This window comes from Spermophilus citellus (genome assembly GCF_964194105.1).
Source record: "Spermophilus citellus genome assembly, chromosome: 5".
Lineage (NCBI taxonomy): Eukaryota > Metazoa > Chordata > Mammalia > Rodentia > Sciuridae > Spermophilus > Spermophilus citellus.
Window position 1 is genome coordinate 51,152,420 of NC_138186.1, and position 14,157 is coordinate 51,166,576.

Below are 14,157 nucleotides of genomic sequence, written 5' to 3' on the forward strand. Positions count from 1 at the left end.
GAATTTTGAAAGGAAATTATGCTTGCTTCCTAATTTATAAGATAATTAGGCTCTAGTTTGATCTAGGGGCAATGACATTTACTAAAAATTCCCATCACAAAATTTAAAAATTCAGAAAAATTTTGTTAAGAATTTCTCATTTGAAACATTTTTCAAATGAGCATATATTTAAACATCTTTCTATGTGAGAAATTTTAAGTCTTACTTTTTTCCCCCTAGTTTTAATTTTTTTTGAAATCATTATGAATCATACAACCAATGTATTAATTTAACCTGTAGTGGCTTATCCCCTTACCTCCACAAGAAAAGTAATAAGTAAATCAATGAAGCATTAAAATTATTGCTACATAAGAATCAAGCAAGTGTGGTAAGTTCTATTTATAAATGCTGTATTATGATGGCTATATTCTCTAAGTAAGTAAAATACTCTTTAATTAGATCTATCCTGATGTATAGCACTTATTAATAATAAATATTAAAAAGCAATTATAATAGGAAAGTTATGCCTAAGTATTTAATCTTAAAAGAGCCAATGGTCTTATAACTATGTATTTTCCTTTTAATATTAAATATATTGATATCTCATTTTTATTTTTATTTGTAAATGGCCACAATATCTTTTTTTTTTTTAATGCCGTGCTGACAATCAAACCCAGTGCCTCACATGTGTTAGGCAAGTTCTCTACCACTGAGCCACAACCCCAGCCCAGTATATTTATTAAGAGTATACTTGGGCCAGGGAGATGTGGCTCAAGTATTAACGCGCTTGTCTGGCATGCGCGGGGCGCGGGTTTGATCCTCAGCACCACATAAAAATAAAATAAAGATGTTGTGTCCACGGGAAAAAAAAAAAAAGAAGTATACTTGCTTAAAAACATTTTATAAGGAACTATGACTCCCTTAAATTTAGAATCGTTAGAATTTAACATTCCAGAACAGAGACTTATCTAGAAGGAATCTAGCTACCACAAGAAAAAAAAGTGCTGCTTTCAAATTATACTTTTGCCTTCCTTTCAAATTCATGTGTGTGTATACAGGCACGTTCCTGTTGAGGAATAATAAAACTAATTATACAGTGAACAACACACATTAACAATAATCACAGCTTAATGACAAATTAGTCTAAAACTTTGATGCTTCACACCTAATACATGTAAATATGTTGTTAAACAGCGCACCCCTTCAGAAGAAATTGCTGCTTCATCTGATTTTTTGCTTTTCTATAGTTTGTGGAGGTTCCAGAACTACACATCTGCATTTTATCTATTTTCTTGGTACTGGTGAACCCAGGGGTGCTTTACCACGAAGCCACATCCCTAGCCCTTTTTATTTTGAGACAAAGTCTCACTAAGTTGCTGAGGCTGGCCTTGAACTTCTGATCATCCTGCCTCAGTCTCCTGAGTTGATGGATTACAAGAGTGCACCACTGTGCCTAGTACATGTCTGCATTTTAGAAGTTAATCTGAACAAAACAGTCATTTCACATTACCCTTTCATTTCTTATATTATTTATATTTATACTGTTTTATTATTTACTTATTTATTTACTTATTTGCAGTTTGGGGATTGAATCCAGGGGTGCTCTACCACTGAGCTACATCCCCAACCCTTTTTAATCTCATTTTGAGACAAGGTCTCACTACTTTGCTGAAGCTGGGCACAAAATTATGATCCTCCTGCTTTAGCCTCCTGAGTTGCTGGGATTATAGACATGTACCAACATGTTCAGTTCACTTTATCTCTATCTCACGCACAACTACCTTGACAAGATCACCAAATAATCACCACCACCTGGTAGCAATGCAACAGATTTCCTTCTCTGAAGGTGAACTAGTCTATCATCTCATAACATGAAAATATTTTAGAATTTCAGATCTCAGTTACATTTTTAAATGGCCCTTTCTAAAACATTTCTCATACAAGTCACAATCAGCTTAGCTAGCATTTCTCTCATCAAAGGTAAAAATCTTATTTTCAAAGTGTTGCTCATATATCTGACACTTAAGAAATCCAGAGATCACAAGTGAAACACTGAGCATCTTATGGTGAGGACACTAGAAGCAAATAAAAGAAGACTTTTTGAGAACAACATAAAATAATAACATTTTAAGGTGAAAAAAAAATATGTTAAAAGGTCAAAAGAACTAGCCGAAATGCCAGGCAGGATAGCATGTAAGTAGAAGACACCATGGATTCTAGAGAGGAAGTCCATATACACAAAACCAGAGCTTCTTTAATAACACCATCAATTAAAATAAAAGAGGCATAAGAAGAGAAACTCTGGGCGGGGGTTGTGGCTCTCACCTCACATGTGTGAGGCCCTGGGTTCAATCCTCAGAACCACATAAAAATAAATAGATAAAATAAAGGTATTGTGTCCAACTACAACTAAAAAAAATAATAAAAAAAAGGGAAACTCTCACATGACCTGGCTAAGGAGGACATGTTATAAAATGGAGAAATGAGAAGAACTTACAAAGCTTTTAGGAAATACACAATCTGTGCCTTACATAGAATACTCAGTAAGTTTCCTAGTATATTGTGGTTTTGAAGCTAGGAAAAGGTTTATCTCTAACCTCTGAGAAACTAAATGAATAATGTGCAAATATATATTCTACATGTGAAATGTCTCTAGGAATCCATGTGAGGTATTTAACATGAGGGACTATCTCAAGTAGGAGAAACACCCATCAGCACAAAATAACCAAGGTATCACTCAACATTAGCTTACTTCAAATGAGACCCCTATAGTTTACAGGAAATAGTTAGGATGCAGGGATAAATCTCTAGGAGAATTTGGATGAGGACACTATGCTAGAAGGTGGAGAAGCATGCTGCTGTTGCTGCTCAGGCTAAAGGGGGATAATTCATGCTGCTTACTCAATGTCCAGAACCCAAAGTCCTAAAGAGTGTGTGTGTGTGTGTGTGTGTGTGTGTGTGTGTGTGTGTGTGTTTTAAATGATCTTGGTTATTGATTTTATCTTTTTGTTTTTACTTTTTAAAAAAATTTTAGATTTTATTTATTTATATGTGGTGCTGAGGATCGAACCCAGGGCCTCACACATGCTAGGCGAGCACTCTACCACTGAGCCACAACCCCAGCCCTGTATGTGTGTTTTAAAAAGCAGGGGGAATTTGTGGAACAGTGACATCTATCCAATTGCCTAAGAGAAACCCTGACCTTACTCCCACCTTCATGTCCATTCTAGACCTGAATAAAGGACTCGGGGATCATACATCCCCCCACCCTCATCAAATTCAACATGTATAGGCAAATTAATAACAAAAATGACAGAATTACTTTTGTAAATTTATAACTCTAATTCATAGGCAATCCATAACTTTTACTAGACCTCAGGCAAATCACTTGTTTTCTCTGGTATTCAGTTTCCTCATCCAGAAAATGTGTCCATTACCCTCCTAAGGACTTGTAAAAAGTCTATTACAAACACTTAACATACATACACTAAGTACTAGAATTTGCTAATACCACTATTTGCTAGTATTTGCTATTCAGATAAAATCTAAAAAGTTAATTCTTTTGGTGGGATAGTATGATAGGGGTATCAAAGTCAGTAAAAAGAATGCTGGAACTCACAAATGAATTGTGTTGAGAATCAGACACTTACTGATCCCCAATCAAAAGAGTTAGAAATTTGTGTGGTAGAGAACAGTTTAGGTCATCAGATAACAGTTATTTAATGGGAAAGGGCTAGGAATCTTTTTTGTAATATGCTCACATGACGAAGAACTATCCACACTACATGCTAACAGCACAACTATCAAAAAACTCTGAAACTGCACAACCTATTAAAAATAAAGAGGAAAGGGGACACTTGGTAAATTATTGAAAACAGCAAAAATTCCTTTTGATGAAAAGATGAACTGAAGCAACATTAAGAGTTATAAAAATACCCACGCATGGTGGCACACACCTGTAATCCCAGCAACTCAGGAAATTTAGACAGGAGGATCACCAAGTTCAAAGCCAGCCTCAGCAACTTAGCAAGGCCTAAGCAAGTAGTGAGACCCTGCCTCAAAATTTAAAAGGGGAAGGAGGGCTGGGGTTGTGGCTCAGCAGTGGAGCGCTCGCCTAGCACGTGTGAGGCCCTGGGTTCAATCCTCAGCACCACATAAAATAAAATAAAGATGTTGTGTCCATCTACAACTAAAAAATAAATATTGAAAAAAAATTTTAAAAGGGGGGACTGGGGATATAGCTCAGTTGGTAGAGTGTTTGCTTCACATACACAAGGCCCTGGATTCAATCCCCAGCACCACAAAAGAAAAAAAAGAAAAAAAAAGAAAAAAAAGAAAAGAAAGAAAGAAAGAAAAAAAGAAAAAAAGAAAGAAAAAAAGAAAAAAAACTCAAAATTTAAAAACTGTTAGGGATGTGGCTCAGTGGTTAAGCATCTCTGAGTTCAATCCCCAGTACTCCCCCAACAAAAAAGTTATAAGAATAGAGAGAATGGATTCTTTCTAGTGAAAACCATCTAAAGACCACCCCATCAAAAAAAAAAAAAAAAAAACCTTTGTTGAAAGATGAGGCACAGAGGTCACCTAGTGTCCAAGTTTGTGTCCAAGCAAAACCATTCCATTCCATTCAAGGAGCGAGTAAGCTGAGGGTGAGCAAAAAATACTGGGAAGAACCAGTCATAGTTATCATGGTAGTTTTTTTTTTTTTTTTTCATGTGTTCACAATTGTACTATGGTGTGTGTGTGTGTGTGTATGTGTGTATATGTTTATACACACATGGGGGGTTGGGGCGGTGCTGAGGATAAAATCAGGGCCTTGCACATGCTGGACAAGTGCCCTAGTACTGAGCTATGCCTCTAGTCATATATTCACTGTTAGTTGCTTATCTCGGATACTGGGATGCGTTTTACAATCAATAGTGATTTGGATTCAGAGAAACAGTAGTCTATAAAATGGAATTAAAACTCTTTACTAAAGCAGATGAAGGTTTACAATTTATACTTCATAGTGCTCTGTAGGTCATCTCAGAGGTCAAGGAAACATAAGACAAGGAGGTACCCAATTCCACAAAACAAGTTTCATTTTTATCCTTTCCCTTTTGGGGAGGAGGCATTCACATATGCTTTAATCCAGAAAAATGCCTAAAAAAATGCTTGAAAACCACAAAATCAGATAAATTATTAAGATCCTTTGAAGGTATCAGCTTCCACGAAGTACCAAAAAGTAATTTAAATACGGTAAGACCGAAAAGGGCTTTAAATGCTTTATCACTCCCAAAGCTAGTATATTTATAGTCCATTGACATCTAGAACATAAGAGGGTTGCTTCAAGAATAAAATTTAATGTCCCATATAGTGGTACTTCTAATTTAACACTAAAACACACATAAAAATACTAGAGTTCTCAAACACTGGAAAACACAAAGCAGTAATTTTTTTCATCCAAGGGATTTTTTTAAATTTAAATCATGAACACAGTCTTCCTCCCTCCCTCAAAAATGTTGACATTCCCTTAAAAATTTACTGGTAACCATACTTTGCTCTGTACTGGGCTCAGGCTTTTGAAGCTACAAAGATAAATCAGGCATCACCTTAAAAGTTTAAAGGAAAATGAGACACATATCGTTATTAATCAGTAGAAAAGGGTAAAGTACCAAAGAGAAACAAAGGCGTATGATATGAAAAGATAATGCAATGGAGCTCAGCAGTGGGAGACATTACCTCCAACCACAGGTAAGGTTCTTAGTAGAGGCCACCTGTAAAGGGAGTCCTGAAAGGAAGGAACAAACAATCTCTCTGCATTTTGATATGTGATTACATTTTCATTTGGTGTTCAATCAATACTTCACAATTTTTTTTTAAAAGAGAGAGAGAGAGAGAGAGAAAGAATTTTTTAATATTTATTTTTCAGTTCTTGGTGGACACAACATCTTTGTTTGTATGTGGTGCTGAGGATCGAACCCGGGCCACACGCATGCCAGGTGAGCGTGCTACCGCTTGAGCCACATCCCCAGCCCAATACTTCACAATTTTAACAAGTTAACAAGCCCCTGAAATAACAGTGCTTTAAGTATAAAAACAAGCAGGTGCACATTAATAAAAAGGGGAGAGTAAGGGCTGGAGTTGTGGCTCAGCAGTAGAGCACTTGCCTTGCACATGTGAGACCCTGAGTTCAATCCTCAGCACCACATAAAAATAAATAAAATAAAGGTATTGTGTGCAACTACAACTAAAAAATAAATATTAAAAGGGGGGGGGGTAGGTAACTCCATCAGGGCCTTGAGGATGATCAGGAGTTTGCCGGAAAGGGAAAAAGAAGGATATTTCAAGCAATGGGAAGAACATGAGCAAGGGCATGGAAAAGTGACAACATGTGGCATCTTCAGGGACAAACAATGACGGAGTTATGAATTTTATTTGACTAAATACAAATAAAAATGAGGCCAGACTGTGAGGTGCTTTAATCACATGCCAAGGAATTTGGCTTCATTACAGTAGGCACAAAGGCTTTAGGCAAAGAATGATGTCACATAAACACCATGAAAGACTCTACTATTAAAATTTTTTGGAACTAAAAATATTAAAAGTTTCCACTGGCTACAAAAACATATGAGAACATTAGTTCCAGAGCCTCTGAAATAACTCAGAGGTCCCACTGGCCTATAGGCCATGAGTCCAGGTAAGATTTAACCATTTACTATTTCTCTGTGGATCTTCAGGGCACAGGATACAGTGGAACCAACAGAAATTGGTTTGTGATTAATAAAAATGGAGAGAACAGATGATTGATCCAAATTTTCTGACCTGATTATCTTAACAGGATGCTAATGAGAAGGATGCAAGTTTTGTCTAGGAGATATTCAGAAATTCAGAAATCTGTGCCATAAATTCTGCCCATAAGTAGTTAAAACACAGGTTTGGAGCTCTCCCAAGAAGCTATAGCCATAGATAGGAATTTGAGCATCACTATCTATAATATACTAGTGAGAGTTGAAGTCACATAGGTGGAAGAGATCACTGAGCCTGAATGGAACCCAGTTTGGAATATAGTAATCCGAGGGCAAAGGTGAGACTAGATAAGGGACAAGAAAGATATTCAGAGAGGAGAAACAGGAGAAGTATAATATGAACCTAAGAAGGTACACACTGCAAAAACCATTTGTAGTATAGTACCAAATGAAAATTAGAAGATCCACTAGCGTGAAGATTGCAAAGAGGCTACTAGATATGTCAACTGGGTAGTTGCTGACAAATAAGCATTCATTAGAATGGGAAGCAGGTAAACAACAGAATGAGTTGAAGAGTGAATAGAAAATATGGGAGGAGAAACAGTACAGATTACTTCAAAAAGTCTGGGAAGGAAGGACAAGTGTTAATAGCATGACATACCATCAGACAGGAAGAAGGACATACATTTTGTGCATTATCTGTTTTATATGACTTATTCCTAGAGACTCAGAATAAGGTCTGCCTTCAGTTTTCTTTTAGTATCTACCATATTATATAATAAAATTAATGGCACCATAAATCATTATTTGAATGCTAAATATAATACTACATACACTTTGCTAAATTTTAATTAAATTCTTAGGATAAAAGGGAGAGCATTAGATTCCAACCAGCAACTCATTAAACATAAGTCATTTATCTGCATGTGTAAAAGAGGCCATGCCCTGTTATGCAATTCCACAGACTATGTGAGTAACAGTGGGGATATTACAAGATATTACCTTCACCCTGAGCTGTACAAGAACATACTCACCTCCATAATAGAGTCCTGTAGCAGTGCACATCCGCCACTGTCCCTGATACATTCCTGCTCTGCTGGGACTGCACATCTGGACGCTGACATCTGCAATTTCTTGTGGCTCTAATGATCTCACCATCACCATGTTCACATGTCCAAACTGGTCTCCCCCGACATACTTAAGACAAACCCCTGGAGGCCAGGCCTCTGCCCCTGAGTTCAAGCACAAGGAAAAAAAAAATGTTAGGTCATCAGTAGTCCTATGCTTGTTGTAGTTTATTATGAAACTATAAAGAAGCCCCTTTCTCCATCTCACATACATACAAAAACCTACCTACAAACTGAGTTAGTCAATGTCTAATTGATCAGAAGGAATTATCAGAATCGACAACCTCTGACCAAGAGTCTATCCCTAAGAGAATGACTTATGGCAAAGACAAAGCAGTTCTTTAAGAAGATGTTTCAGGTGATGTCCATGAAGTGTCAAGAAGATGAAGCATAGGCCTATACCTTTAGGAAACTGCTTTCTCTACTAAAAGATAATACATGTTCACTTTTATATGGACTTAGGCTGATATTCAAAGTAAAAATGTCTGATTATTCCCAGCTTTTCCAGAGATGAGAGAATGAAACACATGAATAATAATGTCTATACTAGTCTCACTGTAAAGTTGTTTTTTGCCAGATATATGATCTTTCTTCTGGGATCCTTAACTATAAAATACCCAGGTTCAAGAGACTCCTCAAATACAAGACAATCATCAAATAAAAGTTTAGATCTCAAGTTCAAATGGCAGTGGGCCAAACGCAAACAATGAGGTGATCTCCATTACATGATCATGAATGAACTGTGGTCCCATGAACCAGCCAGAGGTGCTGATGGAAAGGATGGGAATAGTAAATGAAGAACTGGCTTTAGGAAGAACGTTTTCCTTCCTTTGGAAGGGCCAAAGATCTTACCTGGTATGTACTTTACGTGCTTATTTACACCTAAACTGAAAACATGTAATTCAAATGAGAAATCTATGAGTTGACTACCTCTGACAAGTCAGGTGGTACAGGTAGCCACACAATGACAAGATACAATCTTACCTCTGAAATCTCTCCAATGTGAAAAACCTAATATATTCCCTTTTAAATATAGACATAGCCCTCTATATATCTTTTTTCTGCAATATAAAAATTCATTATAAAAATCTCTGGAAAGTTGGACATGGCAGGACTCTCATGACAGAAGATACTTGTGATTTATCTCCAAGTAATACCCTTGGATGCCTCAGTTCCTTGCTTTCAAAGTGCCACATTGGTTTTAAACATATCCGACTGCCAACTACTAGAAAGGAAACAGACAAAAAAGAGCAAACAGCGATCTACTGCTGAGATTTCAATTCCATTATAAACAGTACCCTTTGCAGCTCCTCATTTTTATGGGGTAGTACATGAAACAGTGTCTAACGTGTCTTGGCATATACTCTTTTAAAACATCTGCCACCAGCCAAGTTCAGTAGCACATGCCTATAGTCCCAGTTACTTCGGAGACTGAAGGAGAGGATTGATTGAGTCCAGGAGTTTGGGACCAGCCTGGGAAATGGCAAAACTCTACCTCTTTAAAAACAAACAAAACTGATAGCAAAGTGCTCCTTAATTTAACACTATAGAGAGCAATCTATGATGGCAGAAGTATTATGGGAGATATACTTGCAAAACATGCAAATTCTGCTTTTCATTTCTGAGGACTGTGGCCTAGCAAAAGCATATTTCTCTTAGGTCAAGACTAACAGTAATGGACATAAAAGTACCTTAAAAATGTCAAGTCTCCTTAAAGACCAAAATTCAACATAAAAAAGTAAACTACTGCTGGCGCAGTAGCGCACGCCTGTATAATCCCAGCAGCTTGGGAGGCTGAGGCAGGAGGATCACAAGTTCAAAGCCAGCCTCAGCAAAAGCAAGGTGTAAAACAACTCAGTAAGACACTGTATCCAAATAAAATACAAAATAGGGTTGGGGATGTGGTTCAGTGATTATGTGTCCCTGAGTTCAATCCCCAGCACTGCCCCTCACCCCAAGTAAACTGCTACAGGTCTCAATTTAAAATTATTCCTTAAAAAACAACCCCACAGGGGCTGGAGTTGTGGCTCCGTGGTAGAGCGCTCACCTAGCATGCACGAGGCACTGGGTTTGATCCTCAGCACTACATAAATGTAAAATAAAGATACTGTGTCCACCTAAAACTTAAAATATATATATATATTTTTAAATACCTCACCCTTGCCTTTCTCTCTCTCCCTCTCTCTCACACACATACATATGCGTAACAAGACAATGTCTGATTATATGAAATCCCAAAATATCTTTTTTTTTTAACTTCCAAAAAAAATAAAATAAACCAAGACTGAGTGTGAGAAGAGACTCACCTATCCTGGGCAGACAACCACAAGTATCTGAGACTGCCGAGTCTCTTAATGATACCTAATAGGAGCACTTTTATATTCCAGAGAATCTGAGTTAGTAAAATACCAAATGGGCAATATTTAATGGTCTGGCCAAGGCTCACTCCCCTGGGTACCACAGATAACTGTAACTGCTCAATGTCATGGTACCAAGAGAGCTTCTTGAAGAAAAAATGGAAGAAATACCCACCATCGATGCCAAAGTGTTAATCTGCTATGAAGTGGAAGAACAAATCATCTTAAGAAAACTGGGGTGGGGGCTGGGGATGTGGCTCAAGCGGTAGCGCGCTCGCCTGGCATGCGTGCGGCCCGGGTTGGATCCTCAGCACCACATACCAACAAAAGATGTTGTGTCCGCCGAAAACTAAAAAATAAATATTAAAAATTCTAAAAAAAAGAAAAGAAAAGAAAACTGGGGTGCTGGGATTGTAGAGCACTCACCTAGTATGTGCAAGGCCCTGGGTTTGATCCTCAGCACCACATAAAAATAAAATAAAGATATTGTATCCAACTACAACTAAAAAATAAATATTTTTTTTAAAAAAAAGAGAAAGAAAAAAGGGGGGAAAAACAATAATCTGCCTTCTGAGAGTTTTCAATGATGTATTTAGAGGTTCTTAAAGTCATAACTATTAGGTCAGATAATTTTGAAAAGCTCAAGATACTAAATGCTCAATATAGAATGAAAGGAAGTACTGGTGAGCTGTTTGGGCCACCTACCTCACCATACCTGGAATCTGAATTTCAAAAGTTTATTATGCAACAGGACTTCAAATTCTTTGTTACAAACAGGTTTAATGGAAAATAGGTCTTTCTAGAAGAAATATAAAGACATATCTGTGTTTTATGATTTCCAAGTATCAGAATATAGTGTATGATTAAGATTGTGATGTTCTAGTTATGAAACATCACTTTATTTAAACAAAAATAATACAGCTAGATGTGTTGGCACATGCATTTAATTTCAGCAACTCAGGAGGCCAAAGCAGGAGGATCACAAGTTCAAGGCCAGCCTAAACAACTCATCAAGAACCTGTCTCAAATTTTTTTAAAAAGGGCTGTGGATATAGCTCAGAGGAAGATTTGCATAGCAGGCACAAGCCCCAAATTTGATCCCCAGAACTGCAAAATAAAGAAATACATAAATAAAAATAAGTAAAAATAAAACAAAAAAAAAAAAACCCTATCATGGTAGAATGGTAGAAAGTATCACAAAAAAATCAGATGAAAGCTATTCAACAGTTCTAGAAAGCCTGAGAGTTACTATCGGTGATTACAGAAATAATTTGGAGACAGGAACATCCAAATAGGGAAACAAACCTCAATGAACATCTCTTTTTTAACCTCTATGTGTGGAGACTACATTTCAAATGAAGTTCCAAGAAAACAAAGACCTTTATCACCAGGCCTTGTCACCAGTTCTCCCCTATGCCTAATAAAGAAACTGGAACATTCTAAAATGTTAAAGTATCTTCTCTATAATATTACTTCCCTATTATTATACTTTCTCATAATCATAAAATAAAGACAGAAAATTAACTATTTCAATAAATGAAAAGTGGAGGAAATAGTTGCTCCTTCTCAAGTTCTGTCCCCAAACCTTGTTTTATATTTATATTATACTTCTATATATACTTCTATGGAGAGTTCAGAAAATAAGACTCTAGATCAGTAGGCCCACCTGATCCAGAGTTATTGTAACATGCTCAGCTTAACTTTTACTACAGCTAGGAGACACAGCATGGAGTTCTGTTTTGGGTTTTTGTTGTGGTTTGGATTTTTTTTGGATACTGGGAATTGAACCCCTGGACACTCTACCACTGAGCTACAACTCCAGACCTTATCTTTTATTTTCTGAGACAGAGTTTGGCTAACTTGCTGAGGCTGGCCTTAAACATAGGATCCCCTTGCCTCAGCCTTCAGAGTCACTGGGATTACTGGGCATGTGCCACCACACCCAGCAGAGCATAATGTTATAATATTAATAACCAAGAAGTACTGTTGTTAAAGATTCTGTCTACACACATTTTTAGAGGGACAGTTTTGAATTTTAACTTTAACCTCCAATTTTAAGTTTTCCTGCTCAGACTTCCCAAGCTTTCAGTATTTCTACAATGACAAAAGTTTAGATCCTGGAATTATGTGTGTATATTATTCAATGTTAAGCATTTAAATAGTATGTGACATTTACCTTCTTTGTGGAAGCTGTTGAAGAGCTACATGCAGGTCCTATCAATCCCATCTGTTGTATATGTAAATGCCTAGCATGCCTAAAAAACAGCAGCAGACACTGGGCGGGGTAGTGCATGCCTATAATCCCAGCAACTTGGGAAGGCGAGGCAGGAGGATCTCAAGTTCAAAGCCAACCTCAACAACTTATCAAAGCCCTAAACAACTCAGTAAGACCCTGAATCTAAATAAAATACAAAAGAGGCTGGAGATGCGGCTCAGTGATTAAGTGCCCCTGGGTTCAATCCCCATTACCCACACCCTCCCCCCACCAAAAAAAAAAGGTAGCAAGGAGATGCCTTAAAAATTATTTTTATGTAATTCTTTCAGTAAGCACGTGTCTCTTAAGTAATAAATAAGAGATTGGGATGAGATCAAAGAACCAGTATACATTCTCTTTAATAACACATTTGCTATTCAAAGGGACCGATCCTTAACCAAATGGAAAACATCCAGTTTATAGATATAAGACTACAACTGGCTGAACAATGTCCAGAAAAATGGAAAACCTATTTGTGCAAAGCACCTTGAAAGATAAAATCTCCAGTAGTAACTGCAGCCCAATGTTTCAACAAAACTTCAGACACAAGAAGGCCTTCTCACACACAGGAAGAAGGGCTACAGACCCAGAGGCTTTTTAAACTGCCACTACCAAGCAAAGAAGGAAAAAGCAGCCAGGCCCACCATCAGAGATTTTTCTGAATTAAGGTGGTTCTGATTTGCCATTACACCCATTATATCTCAACTTCCCCAACCCCTCCCTTTAATCCAAGGAACTCTCTGGTTAGTGTGGTTTGTAAGTGATATATAAATGTTATTCTGTGACCAAGACAGTATTTAAAACATTTCAACAGTACTCTAACAACTTTCAATATTTAAAAATACTAAAGAACTCACTATAAGTAAACAAGATCCCGAGTTATTAAAAAAAAAAAAAACTTTTGAATAAGTCATAGTTTTACAGAAAAATTCACTCATAAAATAATTTCACATGTACGTTTCCAAAGCACTTTTGATCAGTAACAGCTGGTATTTGTAATTCAGAGAAAAAAATATGATGAATAGAAACTGAAGACTGGTTTCATATTTTTAAAACCAAGCCAAATTAGGAACAGTGCGAAAGAAATTAGGCAAAGTAAAATATCTTTGACCAAGTAAGAACTTCAAAAAAACAAAAAAGGAAGAAAGAAAAATGTGGTTATTTTCCTGTATTACCATGCACCTCCCAAACTAACAATGCACCAATGTCATAACCAAAAGGGAAAGGGGTTAATAAATTTTACAAAACCATAGCTGCCCTAAGTCACCTACAACACTGAATCTGTCCAGATTATGTGCATTTGGTTAGTGACACACTGAACTTTCCTCCAAGGAGAATTATTTCTAAACATGCTGGAGAAAAAAAAGATTAAATTCAGTACATTATTCTAATATAAAAGGCTAGTTTAGGCAATCTTTCCCCATCACAAAAACACAAAAAGTAAACTGAGTCAATAAAGGTCAAAGCCCTAAGCAACTCAATAAGACCCTGAATCTAAATAAAATACAAAAGAGGCTGGTTATTATAGGTCTGCTGTAGTCCCCAGATTTTTTTTTTAACTATCTCATATCAAATTACCTTGCTTAATTATTCTGAACAATACCCCCCAACACCTACACATTTTTAGCTACATACTTTTTGCCTAGTTTTCCATCACTCAGAGTTCCTCTGGAAAGTCTTCATTAACAAGGAAGTTAAAGCAACTTCAACCAGTC

The 14,157-nt window shown here is 36.8% G+C and overlaps 1 protein-coding gene and 1 long non-coding RNA gene across 6 annotated transcripts in view; both read right to left on the reverse strand.

Annotated features, from left to right (window-relative positions):
- Window positions 1–14,157, reverse strand: part of LOC308650070 — a 637,596-nt gene that overhangs the window by 159,919 nt on the left and 463,520 nt on the right. The gene's annotated exons all lie outside the window — the stretch shown is intronic.
- ILRUN (inflammation and lipid regulator with UBA-like and NBR1-like domains) overlaps window positions 1–14,157 on the reverse strand; it is a 93,229-nt gene that overhangs the window by 33,424 nt on the left and 45,648 nt on the right. For 4 of the 5 annotated variants that reach the window (XM_081294313.1, XM_081294312.1, XM_081294316.1 and 1 more), the window contains exon 3: window positions 7,739–7,936. The exons of the other annotated variant lie outside the window; for it this stretch is intronic. In XM_081294313.1, coding sequence (XP_081150439.1) covers window positions 7,739–7,936 — 198 coding nt within the window. The remainder of the gene's footprint in view (window positions 1–7,738; window positions 7,937–14,157) is intronic. 5 annotated transcript variants of the gene reach the window in all.